This window comes from Taudactylus pleione, unplaced genomic scaffold (genome assembly GCF_031769625.1).
Source record: "Taudactylus pleione unplaced genomic scaffold, aTauple2 ptg000120l, whole genome shotgun sequence".
NCBI lineage: Eukaryota > Metazoa > Chordata > Amphibia > Anura > Myobatrachidae > Taudactylus > Taudactylus pleione.
Window position 1 is genome coordinate 16,984,995 of NW_028284522.1, and position 21,591 is coordinate 17,006,585.

The 21,591-nt window shown below is 41.7% G+C and overlaps 1 protein-coding gene across 5 annotated transcripts in view; it reads right to left on the reverse strand.

Moving 5' to 3' along the window:
* Positions 1–1,943: 1,943 nt before the first annotated feature.
* Positions 1,944–21,591, reverse strand: part of PAX3 (paired box 3) — a 70,653-nt gene continuing 51,005 nt past the window's right edge. For all 5 annotated transcript variants that reach the window (XM_088472111.1, XM_088472114.1, XM_088472112.1 and 2 more), the window contains 5 exons: positions 17,494–17,702; positions 14,932–15,097; positions 14,417–14,631; positions 4,403–4,649; positions 1,944–3,728 (listed from right to left, as the gene is read on the reverse strand). In XM_088472111.1, coding sequence (XP_088328237.1) covers positions 3,694–3,728; positions 4,403–4,649; positions 14,417–14,631; positions 14,932–15,097; positions 17,494–17,702 — 872 coding nt within the window. In that variant the 3' untranslated portion in view covers positions 1,944–3,693. The remainder of the gene's footprint in view (positions 3,729–4,402; positions 4,650–14,416; positions 14,632–14,931; positions 15,098–17,493; positions 17,703–21,591) is intronic.

Consider the following 21,591-nt stretch of genomic DNA (forward strand, 5'->3'; position numbering starts at 1 on the left):
TTACCGACGCCAGGAGACCTGTGTCCGGCATCCCGATCGAAGGGATGCCAGGCGCCGAGCGTGGATAGCCGCGGGGGGGAGGGTTAGGTTTAGGGTTCCTTGTGGGGCTTAGGGTTAGGCACCCCCCCGGGAGGTTAGGGTTAGGCTAGGGGAAGGAGGGGTTTGGGTTAGGCACCCCCGGGGGGGACTTATGGTTAGGCACCCCCCCGGGGGACTTAGGTTTAGGCGGCAGGGAAGGGGGGGTTAGGTTTAGGCACTTAGAGGGGGGATTAGGGTTAGGCACCCCTAAGGGAGGGTTAGGGGAGGGAATTTGGTTAGTCTATACTTGCCTTAGGGACGATCGGGATTTTCACCCATGTCGGGCAGCCGCTGTCGGGATAGCCCTTCTGCTCCACAGGAGGTTTCTGTCCTCCTTGAGCTCGCCTTATCATACCGATTCCCTCCACAGAGCGTAATATAGGGGAAAAAATGTATACATTTTTTTTTTAAAACCCAAAGGGGGCCTTGCCACGCTCACATGGTGCCCCGGTCACTCTGTGAAGACCTCTGATGTTGGGAGAATGGTATGTGTGCACATGTAAATACACTGACCCACTTTGAAAATACTTGGATCGTACAAAATTCCTACCACTGAAAGTATAGGACATCTCCCAGTTACTGGTACCTATAAGAAAATGGTCCTTTAGGGGGGAGAGAGGCACCGCAGTCACCTGCTGACCAAGGAACACCACCATAATTGCACAGACTCAACCCACTAAATGTAAATCACATTTATTTTGTGGCAAAATAAAATCCCTTTGAGAGTGCAATATAAGACACAAGAGTGAGCCCAACCCTCATTTAGCTCAGAGTGCCTGATCTGCGCAGTCACTCATATCCTGCCGTCATCAGACACTCAGGGCCTGATTCAGACCCATTTGATAGGCTGCATTCGCATGTAGCCTGCCGATGTTTGCAATTGCGCATGCGTATAAGACTAGTCCATGCGATCGGGAAGCGTTCGCACCCAGTACATAGATGTTCCGCAAGAATGAGTGAGAGGACGAACCGTTTGTGGGCGGTGACGGGTTGGTCGATTGTAACGGGGGTGTGGTGGTGCGAAAGCAGGCGTGTCTGTGCATCTGAATGCTGTTTCAGGGGCGTACATAATTAAGATGCATCGTCAGCATACACATCACATGGCTGACTTACACACTGCAGCACTCGCAATGCTTGCGGTAGGGTATGGTCAGCTACAAGTGCTCCGTATGGGTCCGATGTTACTCAATGTTACCGATTGTTTAATACACTTCCTGGAGATGACGTGTGTTACTAAGGGAAAGTGGGTGTCTTGTGACAGGCTGGTGGGCATCTAAATACATACCGCGATCGCACAGCAAGACATAGTGGGCATGCTAATGTCTTGCTAGCGATCGCAGGATTTGCATACTTTGGCAGCTGACGGCTGCATGTGAACGCATCCTATCGAATGGGTCTGAATCAGGCCCTCAGATCCATGCGTTGTCTGTATAAATGTCTGCATTAGCTCAACAAAACGACATTCGTGCTCTCAGGCGGATGTTCGCAACTATTTAATTGACCAATAGTGATTACCAACGGAGAGTACATTAGACAAAAATAATGGCTTATTCCAGATCATGAAAGTCTGAGTTGATAAACCAGTTGGTACAATATTTTGGCATTGTGAGAATGTAAGGTGCCATGCATGAAGACCTCAATCACAAAGGTGTCTTAGAGGAATAGTTACTGTTGAATTTAGTCGTCACACACAGTTGTTTGGTCTAATTTTTCTTTCTTACCTGACCTGTTAGCTACAATAGGGACACACCAGTTTGACCACGTACATATTTTAAATATCTTGACATTGCAGCAATGACATAAAAAACAAGTTTGCATGACATGTATTTATAATGGTTTATTATAAATAGTAAATATTTACTGCACTTTTTTTTTTACATGAAACATATTGCAGCATCTGTTGCCGGTGACACCGACTACACACAGATAAAATGTACCTTCTTCCATCACCTCTAAGACGAAAGTGTGATCTCAGCACTAACCTTATCCTATCTAGACCCCTAATTAATTACCCATCATTCTTTAAGGAATGTTTTTTGTGCTCTACCTCGCTTTGCTTGTCCAGAAAAAACGAAGAAATAAATAAGACTGTAATTTATCTGCCCCAACATCATTTTTACACTTTCGTTATATTTTTTCTAAACTTTTTTATTGCATACCCATCTAGTAATGAAAGTGGTTCGTAGTAGGCATCTCCATTTTGTAAAGTGCACCCATTGTATGCACACACCCCATCCTTAACACTAGTTCCTAGTGACTAGGGTCACCCCACACATGACTGCCTCCACTGGGTGTGTTGGCAAAGGGTCCATTTTAATGAAATGAGGAAACATCCATTTGTATTGCAATGCTGTATCTGGCTAAAGATTTAGAATAAGAAAATGCTGAATTACAACTTCTATTATCCCAAGTGATCAGCAGTATCTGGAATGCAGAAAGTTGTCTGATGCTAATTTGGAATCCCACAAGACAACTCTTTAGACTCCGGAAATGTCTTTAGAGTAGGATTAAGCAACCTGTGGCTTGCTAGTTATTGCTGAAGTCCCATCATACCCTGTCTGCCATTACCTGGCAGGGCACCCTGGATCTTTCACCAACAGCTGGCAATCAGCAGGTTGCCTATCTCCAGTCTAGAGAAACACATAACAGAGACAAAATGGTGGAATTCTTTTCCTACTGTACTATAAAATAGAAAGTGTTGCCTTCTCATGTAGAAAAGTGTGAAATCAAGTTCAAGAAAATCCTTTGAAAATGAGAAATGCCTGCAGAAAAATACACTTCCACTGTATTAGATAAGACAGGGACAGGGATCTTGAATTGAGGTATGGTATTGCACATTGATTGACAGCCTAGAGATCCAAATAATTCAGTCAAAAACTGGCACTGGGTGTTCACCTGTCAATTATTTCTCACACCAAATGTATCTGCCAGTTCTTAAATGCTGGGTGTTAATCCTACTAAAGTCTTTATAAACATTAGTCACTGTTTGTCTATTTATGTCAACCTTAAATATCAAGTGGAAGATCCCACCTGAGGTTGTAACACGAAGAACTGGAATGTTATCTATACAGTCAAAAGAAGCTTCAAAATGACAACGTTTCAACATGACTGGTTCCTGACTGGCACAGAATCTCATGTCTTCCCTGTTCCATGCCAGTTGTGTAGTCATGTGCAAAATAGAAAGGCTTCTCCTCAACAGCTGTCTCATCACTTTGTTACTGACATGGGGAGAAGGTGAAACAGACTCTCCCAATTCGATCTTGTCATTTTCGTTGCTTATTCTTTAACCTGGATTTTGTTGAGCCATGTGTGTGAAGGCCAGGAAAACCTGTGACTTATAAAGCAGAGCTCTGTTGAGTTGTACACTTGGAATACTTGTTCAGTCTCTAGAGCTAGATAAGTCCTTCCAGCAGAAACACAGGATGCCCAATTTTGCCCTATATGACCATCTGGATGGTAGTATTTCCCATCATCGACTGCACTTTCATAAAAGGAGAAGTAATCATTGTCTATTTGTTTATTTTGCAGTCAAGCCCCATTTGGGGCTACTAATTGATGAGATTATCCATCCTGTCTTAAACTTCCGGGTATAACGTCATCAGAGCGACAGTCTCTCTATGCAATATCTGGCTTCAGATAATGAAAGGCACCTGTAAGAAAAAGAAAGATGTTTAGAAGAGTTAAGACCAACTCACTTCAAGAGCCAGCCTGAACCATAGGTTGACACTGTCATATGTAATACTGGGATATCAAAGAATATGGCTAATATTTTTATTCCTGGGACAAGTTTGACAAACCCCTCAGAATCTGTGATCACATACAATAATGACTCTTGATCTGACTTGATTAAAGGCATGTGTTTTTAATACAGGGCATGCCCGTGGTTATTGCATGTCGGGCAAAACCTTCTGTTTTACCTAATGGCGGTCAGGTCTCATGTCTCGGCACATAATCACCTCAAGATGTTCTTGACATCACTTAAGCAAATAATTATGCAACAGATGTTTTTCAGAGAACAATCAACGAGCACCGGAGACAAAAGAGACTCAGTGAGAAAGAGAGAGTCATCAACCTTCTGTTGGAAGCCACAATGTTTCTTGTTTTTTTTGTTTTATCTGATAAAAAAGTCAAATCACTGCATGTGAGGAGAGCCTCCTGCCTGAATGGGAATAGTTAAAGTAGAGTTCAAGCTTAGAAGATAACCTGTGACCTTCCAGTGGGATGTTGGAAATTGCAATGAACTTTCAGCTTCTGAGACTTCATTTATAGCAGTATAAATCACAACATATATGACACTGATGACTTATTAAATAAATATACTCACTCTGTCCATACTGGCCATATTGATATCCCGTTACAGGCTCCATGCTGTATCCTGATGTGCTATACGTTGGAGGGCAGTAAGACTGGGATGATGATAGACTATCCAAACTCTTCATATGTTCTATTCGCTGGCTGCAGCTGGCTGATACAGCAGTGGTGGGTTCAAGACCCCCAGTTAATGGAGATAAGGCATAGTCAGTCTGAGGTTGATGAGGCACTCCTCCGTGGTTCGTCAGGAGACCCATTACCTATAGGAAATAAAAATGTTTTTTTAGTCAACGGCATGCATTACACATACATACTCTTGTGCAATAACTTTGGGTATATACACAGTTAATGGAAATCTTGTTGAATATATCTTAGAACAAAGTTGCAGAATTTATGCAAAATCTCATGAATTCTCAGGCTACAATTGGTGAAACTTGGCATTGCAGCAAATAACCGAGATGTGGAAATTAAATTGTTACTGCAGATATCCTATCTCCTATTGCAGGGGGGACTTATGTATAGGAACATCTGGTACTACAGTAATTAAAAAATGACGAGACTTGCTGAAGACTTCAGTTTGAGTTACATGTGTTATATACATTTCTTACCATTGGGTGCTACATTTCAGACCATTGGGTGCTTTGTAGCGGCCCATACAAACTTTTGCTATGGGGCCTTCAAATACCTAGTTACACCCCTGAACACAGTTCTATGTTCTTCTTGTCACTTTGTCTCCATTTGCACCCTTAACCAAAACTTATTTAGAAGGGTAAGTGCTTTAAAATGTCTCTGTAAATTGTACATTATATAATGGATAATATAACCCCATACTGTAATTTATACACGTCAGAATTTACAGAAGAGTTTAGGCATAAGCACAAGTCTGTAGGCTAAGTGCTATTATACAGGCCACAAATTTCAGAAATGTAATTCCATCATTATTTACAGTAGAAGTTGCATTATTCCTTATTATACGCAACTTATCCCAATGAAAACAGAAGTAATGACATCAGAACTAACTGTTTACACATATAATTTACAGGTATACATTTACTAACATTACTGACAACTGACATCATTAATGGCAATCAGTCAGTGCAGAGACTAGACATTAATAGCCATTTCAATGAGAACGAGAATAAACTAATACTGCTTGAATTCCAATAACAAATCTTTTTTCACATAGTCTCTCAAAGGTTCTATAAATGATTCATATAAACATATATGTCAGAGCTTATTTTTTTAGACATTTGTAAATACATATATGAGATAAAGGAAGTTAAGACAGTAAATAAAATATCTAAAAGAAAAACGAAAAACAAATCAGTGATATTTTTGCAAAGTAAAAAAATTGTTCAAAAAGTTGAAGTTTACTTTATACAGTGAATAAGCAGAACATTTTCACTTAATATGTTGGGCAAATGTAGAACTCTAATAGGAAGAAATACAAGTCGTCAGTTTAGAGTGGGCCTCACTGCATCATTTGAACTCTAGTCTTCCGTGAAGCTACCTGCACTGAATTAACATCCTAATATTTTTATTTTCCTGCTTATGTCTGTTGGGAAGCTAAAAAGGGAAGTAGCCCCAGGCTTGAAGACCCCTGTATTTTTTGTGCCCTGACCTCTTCAAATGAACACAGAACCAAAGGAAGGGCACGGTCACCTCGGTCTAATCCCTTTTACCAAACTAGTGAGTATCTACTTAGCTGTGTTTCCTGTTCCCGACAAGCTCTTGTGTCCACCGTGAAAGAGCAAGCATCAGTGTTTGCAGAGGCAGACCTTTGTGCAAGTCTCTCACACACTTGAAAGCTGTCTGCCTGGTTTAGAATTGCCAGCATCCGTAATTGGGTAAGAATGAATGGTGGATAATTTTTCCTGAAGACTCGCATAATGTAATAAGGATCTCATTGCATGGCAAATAATATCCCAACACATCTCTCCTGCTTCTTGAACTTCCATAGCTCCAGTTATCTGCAATGTTACCTCTTAGCTAAGTCCCATGGAAATTAAACAGTTAAAAAAAGCTTAATCTAATGAGACATCCACCCTAAACGGCTGCAGTGAAAATACGCTGCAAGTTCAAATCTAGACAATGGGCTTTTCCTAAAAAGTTCAGTTTTAATAATATTATTTCCAGATTGTTAGAAAAATAAATGAGTCAGACAATTGATAAACCCTATGACATTGTGAACACATCGTCTAAATACTAAATAACAAACTAATCAAGGATGTTTATTCCTAAATGCAGATCACTTCTTGTTTTATTATCAAGAAGTCAATATACAGCAGTCTTTATTACATGATTTCATTTTACATCCCTGATCAGTAATTGATGTTATCAGGAGACTATTCAATATAGTAAAGAAACAAAATGACATTCTGGGCCTTATATAATAGCCTGTGAGATGCAGGCACAGGTCCGATTCCTGAGCTCCAGTCCGTATTTCTCAGAACCCAATTAAAACTCCTCACACTCACTTACAAAGCCCCCACCCAATCCTCTCCCATTTACATCTCTGACCTCATCTCTCTTCACAAATGAACGCCGACTCTCCTCCCAACCGATTACTTGATCCCATTCCACCTCCAATATTTTGCCAGTGTTGTCCCCTACCACTAGTACTCTCTCCCTCTCCGACTCTCCACCTCTACAAAACTCTCAATGAGCTCTCAAAACTCACTATTTTATCAAAGCTTTCCAGCTCTCATCCTAACCTATCGCTCCTTTTTTTTTGTTCATACTGTTTCTGTTCATGTACTCTGTAAGGTGCTCCAGACCCCTTCATGTACTCTGTAAGGCACTCCAGACCCCTTCATGTACTCTGTAAGGCACTCCAGACCCCTTCATGTACTCTGTAAGGCGCTACAGACCGCTTCACGTACTCTGTAAGGCACTCCAGGCCCCTTCATGTACTCTGTAAGGCACTCCAGACCCCTTCATGTACTCTGTAAGGCACTCCAGACCCCTTCATGTACTCTGTAAGGCACTCCAGACCCCTTCATGTACTCTGTAAGACACTCCAGACCCCTTCATGTACTCTGTAAGGCACTCCAGACCCTCTTCATGTACTCTGTAAGGCACTCCAGACCCCTTCATGTACTCTGTAAGACGCTCCAGACCCCTTCATGTACTCTGTAAGGCACTCCAGACCCCTTCATGTACTCTGTAAGGCACTCCAGACCCCTTCATGTACTCTGTAAGGCACTCCAGACCCCTTCATGTACTCTGTAAGGCACTCCAGACCCCTTCATGTACTCTGTAAGATGCTCCAGACCCTTCATGTACTCTGTAAGGCGCTCCAGACCCCTTCATGTACTATGTAAGGCACTCCAGACCCCTTCATGTACTCTATAAGGCACTCCAGACCCCTTCATGTACTCTGTAAGGCACTCCAGACCCCTTCATGTACTCTGTAAGGCACACCATAAGCAGGAAAATAAAAATATAAGTGAGTGATAACACAAGGGGCCTGATTCAGAGCCGCTCGTAAGCGGCCGCTCGTTCGTTCCGAGCGATGTTAGCCCAACTGCGCCTGCGTACGGATCGTTATACGCATGCGCTAACCAGTCAGTGCGGCCGAAATTCATGTGCTCGCAAAACAGCGAATGCCTGCTATTTTGAGTGACAGAAAGAGGCGTATGTGGGTGGTAACAGGGGAAGGTGCTTGAAAATGGGGAGTGGAAATCAGAACGCAGGCGTGCTTAAAGGTCAAAATGGGCGTTTTATGGGTGTGCATATTTAAAACAGCAGCGTCATTGACCACGTCACTGGGTTATTTTATAGTTCATACCCTTGTCGATGTACTCGATTAATCTAATAAATAGCGGACATGACGTAGGATGCGAGCGGCCAGGGGGCGTATTTTTCCAAAAAACGAACGCAAGTTTTGTTCGCTCGTTCAGACATAGAGGCATAGATGGCACGCTGCACACGGGTTTCCTCTGGCATTAATACTGGAGTAAAAGCAATTGCAGCTATGCAGATATGCAAATTCTCAGAGATCCATCTCTGGGCTGGAGCACGTACATGTGGATACTGATGATGGTTATTGAACCAAGCATATGGATAGTGGTGTACCGGTCATGTAGATGCATGCATCTCAGTATACAGCTGAATATCCGTATTTAGTTTGGTGCAAGCAATGCAAGTGTAATTACGGCCAACTTGTGTGCAACTCTGAATCGACGCCAGTGGGAGCAGTAGGGACTAGCACCAAATGACACAATGATGTTACTGGCTTCTAGTAAATACATAGGGTGAGTTTTCATGTTGGTTCTGCTTACAAAATGGCTGCCTATGCTGTGTGTGAGCCAAAGTGTAGATCATTTTTCTCTTTTCAAACATTTTTCTCATGTAAATCCCATTTCTTTTCCCTATATGTTATTGTATGTTTCCAGTACAAGAGGAGTTAACAATAACTGTTCATATTTGACACATGTGTAGCGTGTAATTAACAGAAGCTTTCTCCACAGGAAGCCGGACACATTGTCCTGAAGATGTCCAGAGCATTGCTCTATTGTGATGGGAAACAGATGCAGGCCAGAGCTCCCAGTTCTAAGAAAAATGGTGCCACCTGCTCTGTGCTATTCCCGCTGCGTAGTATGACTGAATTCCTCAGCCGTGTTCACACGGGCATGAATCAACTGATGGCAGTTTCTATCTCTCATTCTTTTGTATGGACATCTCCATCATGTGTGTATAATCTGTCATACACCTTGATGGGATTTCTCCAGCTAAGCCCATTCATTTTAGAATCCATTTTAGCACATATATGTGGGTGGGAAACACCCGTGCCACACGGCTAGATGTAAACCTATTATTTTGTGCTTAAATAAAACTGCATGGAGGAAGCCATTTTCTAAGCTGGACCAAAATTCATAAAAGTGCAGCATATTAATTCCTAGGAACTGACATCATTGAATTGCTGCAGAGTGTCTGTGAGCCACTCATAATACCTTAATAGTTTCTTCACAAAGGCAAGCCCATCTATTAAGACATTGCAGTCGATATATCTACGAAAGCATAGCTGGTCTTCTAATATATAACACTTTTAGTTTCAGCACTAATATATAACACTTTTAGTTTCAGCACTAAGGGGTCTATGTACTAAGCCTTGACAAGAGAAAAAGTGTATAGATACCAATCAATTAGCGCCTAACTTATTTTTAAAACACAGTTTGTAAAGTGACAGTTAGGAGCTGATTGGTTGGTAATTTATCTCATCTACTTTATCTCTCTACAAGGCTTAGGGCCTGATTCAGACCCGCTAGCGAGCGCACAGCGCTAGCAAGCGGGTCGATGGTCAGCCAGTGCACACGCGGTGTGCACAATGCGCGTGCGCGAGCCCCGGCCTCCTGGCCGCTCGTATAGCTGTGGGTGACCACCCACAGCTAAAGCGAGCGGCCATGATGATCGGGCTTGCAACGAGACCCAGATGTCAGTGGGGCCGGACTCAGACGGTAGGCGTTCCCCTGGGAACGCCTCCGTCTGGCAGCCACGCCCACGGCACGCCCACCAAAGGGGGCGTGCTGTCAGTCACCATCGACAGCACGCCCCCTTTGGTGCGAGACCCCGAGCGACGTATTCCTCGTCGCTCACCGGGCCTCGCGCATGCGCACGACGGAGCTCCCTCCGTCGTGCGCATGCGCATTCGGCAAACATCGACCGGCTTGCGAGCGTCCTTTGCTCGCGAGCGGGTCTGAATGACCCCCCCGAGACCCTACCACAAGGGTCTCGTCGCACGCCCATAATAATCACGACCATCGCCAGGCCGCTCACAAAAGCTGTGGGTGGTCATCCACAGTTATGCGAGCGGCCTGGAGGCGGATTTTTATTTTTTTTTAAATCCGCACTTGATTCAGAGCGAGCGCTCGCAAATATCGAGCACCTCTGAATCAGGCCCTTAGTACATAGACCACTAGTTTGTTCATTTTACTGGCATTTATATCGCTGCACTGATTTGGAAGGACAATAGAATTCAATAATTATTTCCGAATTTGTCATGTCAGCCATTAGGAGGAGAAGGTCAGGTCCACATTAATAAGTGTCAATGGACTACAGGAAAACATTAGTTGTCTATATTAGTTCATAAATGAGATGATACAGCTGGAAAAGAGTATGCTCTGAGTTATCGAATGGGCAGAATTTAGGAATATTGTTCTGCTACAATGCAAAACAAAACATTAAGAGACAATATTAATTGTAGTTACTTTTTCTAGCTATTACATCCTTTCTGTGGAGTAATTTTGCCTATTGTTAATGTTTCCAAGAAATTAATTATTGGAACTTTCCATCACAAGGAAACAAGGCATACAAACATTGCAAGCTCTCATTTCATGAACTAAATTTGTTTAATTCGTCCATATGGGGAATGCGGATAAATTACCGCCGTCCAGAATGCCGGCCGTCGAAATCCCAACGGCAGAAGGCCAACCCGGGACTAAAGATAGGCGTCGAAATGCCGACGCCTATCTTTAGCCCCACGCCAAAATCCTGACACCCAGCACGCCGAACAAGGTAAGCCGGGGATAGTGATGTTGTCGCAGCAGGGGGGGAGGGTTAGGTTTATACACCCCCAGGGAACTTACGGTTAGGCACCCCCCCGGGGAGGATTAGAGTTAGGCTAGGTGACGGGGGGGTTAGGGTTAGGCACCCCTGTAGGGAGGCTAGGGTTAGACACCACTGGGGGGAGGTTAGGGTAAGGCACCCCTAAGGGAGGGTTAGGGGGGGAGGAGGGGAGGGTTAAAGTACTTACTGGCTGCTGTCGGGATATGAGAACCGGCGGCTATTCAACCATTGGTATTTCATACCGATTCCCCATATGGAGTGCACATCTCTGCGGCCATTTGTACACCAGGCCTGATATGTCATCATTATCACTGTACAATTGCACTAGCCCCATAGGCAACGGAACAGGGGGGGTAAGGGGGCAGCTCATCTCCCCAACATTTGAAAGGCACAGGGCCAGGCGCAGACGGTCATGGGCTGTGCTTTACAGCAATACGGCTGAACAGCCCCTGCACTGCAAGGTGGAGGAGGTGTAATGTGTGGTGTTTAAGGTAAAACACCGCACATTACACCTTCTCCTCCATGCGGTGCAGGGGGGCACAGCCCCTGACTATCCACGGCCATTGTTCCTCCAGTCCCGACCCGGATGTGAAATTGCGTGAGAGCGGAAGTGTGGTTCCATGGACACAGTGGGGTTGCATGCCCACAGAGCTCCGGTGCAACAGGTAAGTTGGAGTTGATGTAGGGGGTGGGGGGGCGGTGAGGGGACGAACAATTTTATGTTGTCCCCCAACATAAAATCGTTACGACGCCCCTGACTAGCCCTATCCTATGTATGACACTACATCACCTGTCGTTGTATATAGTTGGTTCCGAAGTATGCACAGAGCAAATACACACAAAACACGCCTTACAATGAACCAGCGTTCAACTCTGCATTGACCCATTGCTTTCATTCTGAGCCTTCATCAAGTCAATCGATAGACTGTCAGCTCTAAAAAGTAGAGCTCTGATTTCCTATATGCTTATATGGTTGTGTATTCATGGTGCTGATAACTGACCATTAAGCACAATTGAAAATGGTTAAATGAAATTAATTTGTGGTGGTGAACAGGGGAATGCAGAACCGGCACCATTTTTTTTCGTCTAGTTTTTTAAATTCTTATTTATTATTTATTTATTAACAGTTTCTTATATAGCGCAGCAAATTCCGTTGCACTTTACAAACTTGAATCAACATTAACATTTTACTGGGTTGTAAAAGACATACATACAAGACATACGTAAAACACATACATAAGGGTAAGAGGGCCCTGCTCGCAAGCTTACAATCTATTCTTATAAGTAGTTCCAAAAACAATATATTTTCAGAAATGAATAGGATAAGCATCTGTACACTAATCCAGAGTGGGGAAGATACTATAAATCATGCATCAACTTGTAACTTTAGGTGAGTACTGGCACCTTTTTTAATAAAACAAAGTGAATTGTCTCCTATTTATGAAGTCGGTTCAGAAAACGTTTCAAGGATAAGTTTCACAATGAGCATTTAAAGAACATCAGCAGTAAAAATAGAGTTATGTGAGAATTCCATCATAAAGTTTTAGTTTTAAAAATGTAATGCCAAAGCTTTTATGCACATCGATTTGGCTGTAATTTCACCCGCCTTGTCTGTTACAGTGTTCTTTTAAATGTCAAAGTGCAAATAAATTTGTTATACCAAGATGATAGGCCCTTGTCTCAGTACATCTTTCATGTAAAAGCATGTCCAGCCAGTCCAATTAATTAATAGATAAATCTCCATTTCTGCTGCCTTGTTCTATGTGATTCCATAACATTAAAAAAAAAAAAGAGAAGAAGATTGTTTAATTTTAAAGTCAATCACTCCTACTGTGTATTAAAAGCCGGAAAGTTTAGACTTCCTGCTAATATGCAGTAGAAAGCACTGAAATGTAATTACACTTACTGTTAGAAAAGGGAGGTTTTATGAGTTATTTTGCCCATAGGCAGTAATGTTTATTCCATTGCATTTTACTGCGCACCCTTTTTAACTCTCGAGTCTTTGAACTTTATATTTTCACAGATTTATCACTGTCTAGCAGAGAGTAGCTGAAGCCGTCTCAAGATGCTAACCTCACGTAGAGGAGAGGGAAGAGACGCAAGTCGTTATTTTTGCTCCCCTTTGTGCCATTAAAATCTCATTTTCTGCCTATTAAGATGCCCTCTCAGTGCTAGAGCCAGGCTGATGAGTGTGTAATTGGGTATAATTGTCTTTTCACTTTTCATTTATGTCATTCTCAATATCCTTCTGTTTCCTCTCACTGCCGTGAGGAAGATGTGTTTGGGGAGGATACATAGCTGTGAAGCTGCCCCCACTTAGCCCCACAAAGAAGCCTGATTTTAATTATAGATTGCATGCCGTTCAGTGAAACTATTAGACACCTGAATATTAGTCCCTCTGATATAATAAAAATCCCTCTGTTTAGACACACATTAACAATGTCAAACCAACCTCAGGCAGATGTGGACCGTAGTAAATTCAACCAACCTTTTGACACTCAATTACCAAGTCAATTTATTTTACTGGAATTCCCAAGTACACCACCCAAACTCTTCTGAATGAAAATTAACAGTATAATTATTGCTCTGAGTAGCACACATATTGGTAACATGCCAGCATTTTGCTAACCTATTGATGCTGATGGGGTTTTTTTTTTTAGTTTAGTTTATCATTCTTATTAACCCTAAAAAACACAAGATTTGCAAATATTTATGTCCGTAAGTTCCTACACATTAAAAGTGGTTTTAATCAGTGTGTGTGGGCATTTGCGATCCATCACAAAGCCAGTCATTTATTTATTAATTAATTCAGACTCTGTTTGCCTATGAACAGACTTAGCTACAAAATATTTCTGTCACTATGTGTGAATATTATCTATTATATTTTATGTTTATTTATTTTTTTTAAATGTCTTGTTGAAGTGAACTGGTGTCTACCACGTAAGCAGTTTGAAAAAAATCAGTATAACGACTAATATATTTGTCATAAGAGGCAATAATTGTTAAACAATCACTCATACGGTTTTGTCTGTAGAGAAGTTAGCTATAACAAACATGTAAGTGAGCGAGGCTGGAAGCTCTATTTACAAAGTAGTGTAACTAACTTAGAGTTTTACATTTGTGTTGAATTTGTCTTGTGTTTTGGAACTCACGATCTTTGCTGTACAGTTCCTCCAGATTCTTTGCCTTGTGGCCACTGTCATTTTTAACTCCAGAAAGGTCCAGATTATTTTGGGGGAAGAAAAACACTTGAAAGACAGCCTACCAGCCACAGCTTTTGAAGTAGCCAGTGCGGGGGTGGAGGAGGAATAAAGGGAAGGAAATTTGCAAAACAGAATCATGTGGCTCATATAAAGAACGCTTTATGGTTCGAATTTGGCAATTTCTCTCCTTCTTGCCTGAGGTGCTCAGCCTGTTCGGTTCTGGCACTCAGCTAAAGGAATGAAAACACTCCACTGACCTGAGGTGAAAGGCCATTGCCAATGGTGGGGTTCATGGGGTTGGAAGGCCCGGATGAGGGTACAAAGCTGTCTGTGTAGCTGGAAAATCCATGCCGGCCGCTGGGCAGGCAGTAGGCCGAGCTGTTCTCAGGGTTGGAAGGAAGGCTGCTTTGGTGAACACTGCTCGGAGGGAGAGGTTGGGGCCTGTGAACCGTGCTGCTTGGATCAGACACAGCTGGAAAAGGAGAAAAAAAATCAGAATACTCTTTTTTTAATCTTATATAGAGACATGTTAATAGGGAAATAAACTTGAACACAGTTTTCAGTATACAAAATGCACTGTAATTACTTTGACACAATTAACATGTATTGAATTCATAGATTGTTTCCATAGTTAGTAGGGACTGTAATAAAACACTGATTATAAGTAAGGTAACAGTTTGAATTGGAAAGGTTTTCTTCATTTTTATAACATTTTGCATTGGTTGCTCTTAGATTGGTGATACGTGGCTCTCTGAAGTGTGTGAGGACTTACCTTGTGGTATAGACGTAGGTTGGTAGGATGTTTCTGATAACTGGTAAGAAGACAGACCTGGCATCCCTGCAGGTGGAAAAGCCCCTGGAATCAGGTGGTTAAAGGCCATTAACTGATTGGCTCCTGCTTGCTTCCTCCATCTGGCACGTCGGTTACTAAACCACACCTGGAATAGAAAGGTCCACAGCAGTTGAAGGACAATGTATGTACATGCCATGGCGATTGTATATACTTAATGCCTACACAATGTGAAGGTAGACATTTTAGGGGCTGGACCAACATTCATCCTATCAATTCACTAAGAACCAGTGAGATCCCAGATACACCGCCATGCCCCTGAGATGTCACCAAAACCTAGAGAATGGATAGGCTTCAAACTCATGAATAGTAGATCTGCCCACAAATGGCAACCTCCGCTATGTGGACACTTTTATGAAACAGACACAGAGAAGAGAGGAATTGCAGTTTTATAAATAAATGTTACGAAAACAAAATAGTATAACTGGAAATGTCACCAATTCATAATGAAAATTTATAGTATAGATTTATGTGCTGGGAAAACAAGTGTAGCATGTAAGGAAATAAATGAAAAATATATTTTAAATGTTTATTATTGCCTTGCAAGGGAATACTCTTGTGCCATTTCTTGTACCATTTTACTTGTCCAAACAACATTGTAATTCTCAAATTAAAACCAGTAAGATTACATCATTATCCAAAATCATTCATGTGCACTCTGGGATTTCATCAGCAGTGAAATGAACGGTCAGCCTTCTCTGGGGGACAATGATGGGTGAGCCCTATAACATATTGTGTAGATAACAAACTGTCTTGTGCAAGGACAGATTGTGTAGTGAGTTCTGACCCAACACCGTCACTCCCCAGGGTGCTGGAACACCATTATCCAAAAAGATCTATACAATAAATGTAAATAATTACTGTCTCATATAATAATTACTGTGTCACATCTATGAAAGAAGCACGGCAAAACAATGTGGATTTACATTACATAAATTTACATTCGTACTAGCTAAGGACTATACATTCTTTACTATCATACTATTTGTGGTTCCTTAGTCGGATTAAACTTTTGTGTTGTTGTGTTGACGCAATCATTGCTGGTATATTAAAGAGACATTTCCCAGAGAATACTGAAGACACTATTCAGTAATCTATAACAATTAACGCAATTCTTACTTATACAGATAAAATGTCGCAACAGCAAACATAATGTCATATGGTTCTATATTTGATTTGAGCCTATGTTTTTAGCAATGTGGACGAAAGCAGTGTTGCCAGTTTGCAGGGTTATGACAAAAAAATAAAACAAGTCAAATTGAGTGGTCTCAGGAGGCTTATGTGGTCCCTTTAATAAAAGGCATCAACTAGAAAAATCAAAAAGGTCTCACAGACTCCACAGCAGTTTAACCGCTTTACTGCTGCGGTAATGTGATGTCCTGTGCACCTCTTCAGCAGCAAAGGGGTCCTGACTGACAGTGATATGCCGCTTCATGCTGAGCTCAGTTAAAGACCCATATGTTAGATGTTCAGGGGAATTTGTTAGGCTGTAGATCATGGTAATAGTGTGACAGGTTATGAGTCCCTGGGGATCTGAGGAAGCCATAAGGAATGTTGTGAAGTCAGAGGGTTAAAGACACATTATAACAGCTGCAAAAAGGCTCCTGCAATTGCCTGGTAAGGGTCATCAACTTACAAAAATAAATGTTTTTTTTCGAAACACAACAATGTTTATTACTTCTGTTAACATGATAAGGTTTTTGCCCCCCATTTTGTCCTGCTCTGTTTGATACTCCCTCCACCTGTACATTAACCAATGTATACAATTGTGGGTTGTCATGAGATAAGTATGGGTTCTATGTAATAAGCCTTGGAGAGAGATAAAGTGTAAAGTGACAGGAGCTGATTGTTTTGGTACTTTATCCCCATCCACTTTTTCTCTCTCCAAGGCTTAGTACATAGACTCCCTCAGTGGAGGCTCCAGAGCCGAGGCTGCAGTGCAGTCCAAAATTCAAATAGGGGAGCCACACCAACTGCCCTTCCAAACGCTGTCCAATATCGCTGGCCGGGACTCACTGGCAGTTGGTGTGGCTCCCCTGTTTGAATTTTGGACTGCACTGCAGCTCCACCTCTGGAGCCACCACTGGACCCCCTATATATATGGATTTAGATAACAGCAGAAATACTATGTAAGGCAGTGGTTCCCAAACTCTGCGCCTGGCACCCTGGACATGGACAAACAGAAGCGCAAACCTGTCACCCACTACATAAATGAACCTAAGGATGACAGGTAAGCCCAATTTACTTCACTTTACTACTTCACTAAAAAAAATTCAGAATTTCTCAATAACAAACTTTTGGCTTAGGGGTGCCGTGAAAACAATTCTGATGCACTAGGGCGCCGCAATTCAAAAAAGTTTGGGAACCACTGATGTAAGGTGACTATTTTCATTCCTTTGCACACAAAGTGGAGAAATGTATCTGAATGACTACAATAGAATTAAACGTGACACTGGACAGCATAGGAAGATGATAATTGTGTACCTGTACTCGTGCCTCAGTGAGCTTCGCTCTTTGAGCTAGTTCCTCTCGAGTGTAAATATCTGGGTAGTGAGTTCTCTCAAACGCTCGCTCTAGTTCCTCCAATTGTTCAGCGGTAAAGGTGGTTCTGCTTCTACGTTGCTTCCTCTTCAGCGGGAGGTCTGGTTCGGAGTCAATATCAGAACCTTCTTCAGATTGCGGAGATGAGGGAGCTGAGGGAAACAGAGGACACCATTGGGAACCGGAAATCTAAATAAATGATCTTGATGAGGAATGACAGTTGCACATAATCCAAAAACACCAGTAAAATCTGTTTTCCAATGATAGACTTTGTTCACGGTTAGTTTAGTTGAGGGGATTGCCAAGAAAGACATCTTCTCAATCAAACACCTCTGAGGCCCTTTAAGTTATTTCCTCTGATGATAAGATATTGTAAGATAAAAGACTGTCATCTGTCAAGTTTGTTTCTTCCAGACCATGGGAAAATACACTGCCTTTATTAAAACTGGATTGTTCTTATGCACAGCCTTACAAAACAAACAAGAACTTTGTAGTAAAGCCCAGTGGACAAAGTATGACATCATAGTATCTGGCTTTGTGCTTTTAAATAGGCACTGGAGATACATTTAGCCCGTGCTTATTCCTAAATACACAGAGCTATAATTCATCACTCCAATGTGCCCGGTCCCTAACTGAATGTGCTACATCACTGCTTATCCCAACAAGGGACCTTTTTCTTACATCATTGGATTATATAAAGCAGTAAGAAACATCATAGATTCATTATATTTTCAAGCTAGGAACCATTATCTTGTTTGCTGTTATAAACAGCAAATTACTAAAATATTAAAAACTAGTAATAATACCCTTTGTGGAACTAATAAAATGGCATCATTCTATAAATGGCCCAGCATATACACAAATATATTGTTATTGTTTAAATTGCTAGAGAGCTAAGTCCGATCAGAGTGCTTATTATGGGGTATACAATCCCTTTTATCATAAATTGAGTTTTTTTTTCTCCTTTCAATTTGGTCTTAGGCTTAGATCTATCTATTCTTGTCCTGGCGGGGATGCCTTCAATTATAGAAACTCATGTGACCAATGTCTTATGACACTGGGTTGCAGTGCTGTGCACATAAATATCTCCTCGGGCTGCAGCCTAGGTCACAAGTGGCTATGGGACATGGAAGCAGACTAATTCTGAAACCTCTTTTAATTAAACTTCACAGCCAGGCCGGTGCTGCCACTGATCCTTAAAAGGCAGGACTTTGTAATCCAGCAAGGCTGGTTCCAGATACCTTTTCTGTCCTTGATCTCATTGTTAACAAAATCCCTATTCTCAAGCAGATTCCTAGGAGCAAAATTTTACCAGCCGCATGCTACAGGGAATCAGGACTTTCTGTAGTGTATGCCAGAATCCAAGTAAATTGATGTATATCTATAATGGACTTTCTTGGGGGCAATACGTTTTTTCTATTAAATCTATTTATAAGGTTTAACTACATTTTTAGTAAATATCAAAAGTGATTGGTTCATAGCAATCCACTATCAATCAATAGCAGTCAGATATGAAAATGTAGAAATATATGTTTATTTCTAAGTATGTCCTCTTAGTAATGCAAATTGATCAACTGGCAGAACTGTGTTAACATATAGATTATTACATTTACATTGAATAACTTATACTTGTCTGTCTCATTTCTAATTATTGCTCCATAATCTAAATCTACACATATAAGACTCCGTATTGCATCCTCGTGATCAAATGCTTATCTCAATGATATTTCATTTAAGAGATTAACTATATATATATATATATATATATATATATAACATATATATATGTTTTATATATATATATATATATATATATTCTATTTAAACAATGTGGTCACATACCATGTCGCACCCCAAATCTAGGAATGGTGAGTGCCGTGGATTAGTGCTTTTTGTATATATATGTATATATCTATATATATTTACTGTATGCCAGTTTGCTTACCATATCTTAATGGAAATCACTCTGTGAATGCCCAGACAATGTATGTACATAAATGTGAGAATGCGGATTCCAATGTGCTTTGAACGTAGCCGAGAAAGGTGGAAAAGGGGTATGATAGTGGCGTATTGTCACAAAGGCAAGTTCAGTAAGGGCGTATTAACACTCATGTAGCCCATGCAGCAGAGTACACAGTGTATACTGTATACTGTATGTGTCTATTAGGAGACGTATCTTTTGCACCTAGTATAGGACAGGTGCAAATACATGATGATGATGATGATGATGACTAATAGTAAACCAGGTGCCCATGCAGAGGTGACACATCTCGTCATACACATACATCTCCACGTGGGGAAATACGCTGCCGTCCAGATACGGCACTGCTATGGGCAAAACCTCCACTTGTCCTCTTTACAGTTTTTGATACGTCTCCCCATTTATGTTCAATCATTGTAATAAAACACAAATTACTGGAAGCACCCTCTGTTCCTGTAGTCACCAAGGCCACTCCAATTTCTTGAATATCAATGGTTACACTTGTGTGGCAGAGTATGGAAGAACTGGTAACTGGTAAATAAAAACTGCTCTGCAGCAGTGTTGCAAGAACCTGCCCTGGCGGAACTGCAGCAGGCTGCTGTGATAATGATGTCATTACTGGACATACTGTGGGCGATACTTGCCCTGGGAGGCGGCAAGTTTTGCTCCTTGCTGCGAGATTTGTTTGTACAGGGTATATATGCGATAACTGTTGAGTATAATAACAATGCTTATATATTTTTATGAAGTTATTTATATAACGCACACTTATATTATGCATCGCTTTACACAGAATATTTTTGTCATTCCCAACAGTCTCTGTCCCAATCGCGCTTACAATCTATATCCCCTACATTTTAAATGCTTGTCTTCAATTCTGTACAGCATACAAGGTAGGCACAGACGGTGTAATGGTTAGCATTACTGCTTCACAGCTCTGAGGTCATGGATTCGATTCCCACTACGGCCCTAACTGTGTGGAGTTTGTATATTCTCCCTGTGCTTGCATGGGTTTCCTCCCGGTGCTCCGGTTTCCTCCCACACTCCAAAAATATACTGGTAGGTTAATTGGCTCCCAACAAAATTACCCCTAGTGTGTATGTGTGTGAGCATGTGATAGGGAACATAGATTGTAAGCTCCACTGGGGGAGGGACTGATGTGAATGGCCAAATATGATCTGTAAAAGCGCTGCGGAATATGTGTGCGCTATATAAATAACTGGTAATAAGAAGAAGAAGAACATAAACTGATAATAGCATTCAGCTTCTAGAACAATGGCAGTTGTACTGTACAGTTGAATATCTAAATTATCAAGGATAAATGCTCAGTAATATATCTTTAAAGACTGAGATTGTGCCCAGGAACTAGGGACAGTAATCAGCTACCAGTGTTGAATTTGGTGTCATGTACAAGTGTCCATATAACCCAGAAATCTACTTTTGAATGTGAGAGACCTTCGTCCTATTTGTTACACCAGCGTGAAGTTTGCGCTGCTGATAAAATAGCAGAAGTCAGTGGAGATTCATTCAGCCCCATTTCTATAAATCAGAAGGAGTTACATCAGAAGCCATGTTTAGAGATGAAGTGTCAGAATCCAAATACAAGAACTTATGTTGCTCAGGACATTACTCCTCTGGCCGGCCCTGAGTTAGTGACACCCAGCCTTTGTGATCTTTTGGGATCTTTTTGTTGACTTACTCGGGTTGTCTTTGTTGGGGCCCCCGAGAAATGGCCTGTGGCTGGGGCCTTTTCTACCAATTTCCACGCTCCATCTGTGGTATCCATTAACAGAGTCTATACCAGCATTCAGGCCTCTGACACCTGCCTGGCAGGGAGTAGGATACACAAAGAAAACTGGAGTGTAGAAAAAGGGGGGTGGAAGGTTTCTTTTTTTTTGTTTTTGGGCAGAGCGGGGGAGGCTGAAGAGGAGAGTGTGAATTGAGCTCACAGTAGGGGTTAATCCAAGACCCTCTACTCTAGATCATTTAGCACCTGGAGTTGTAACCCCACCCTGTATTCCACAAAACCACAAGCATTCTGTGCCCTTCAAGCAACATGA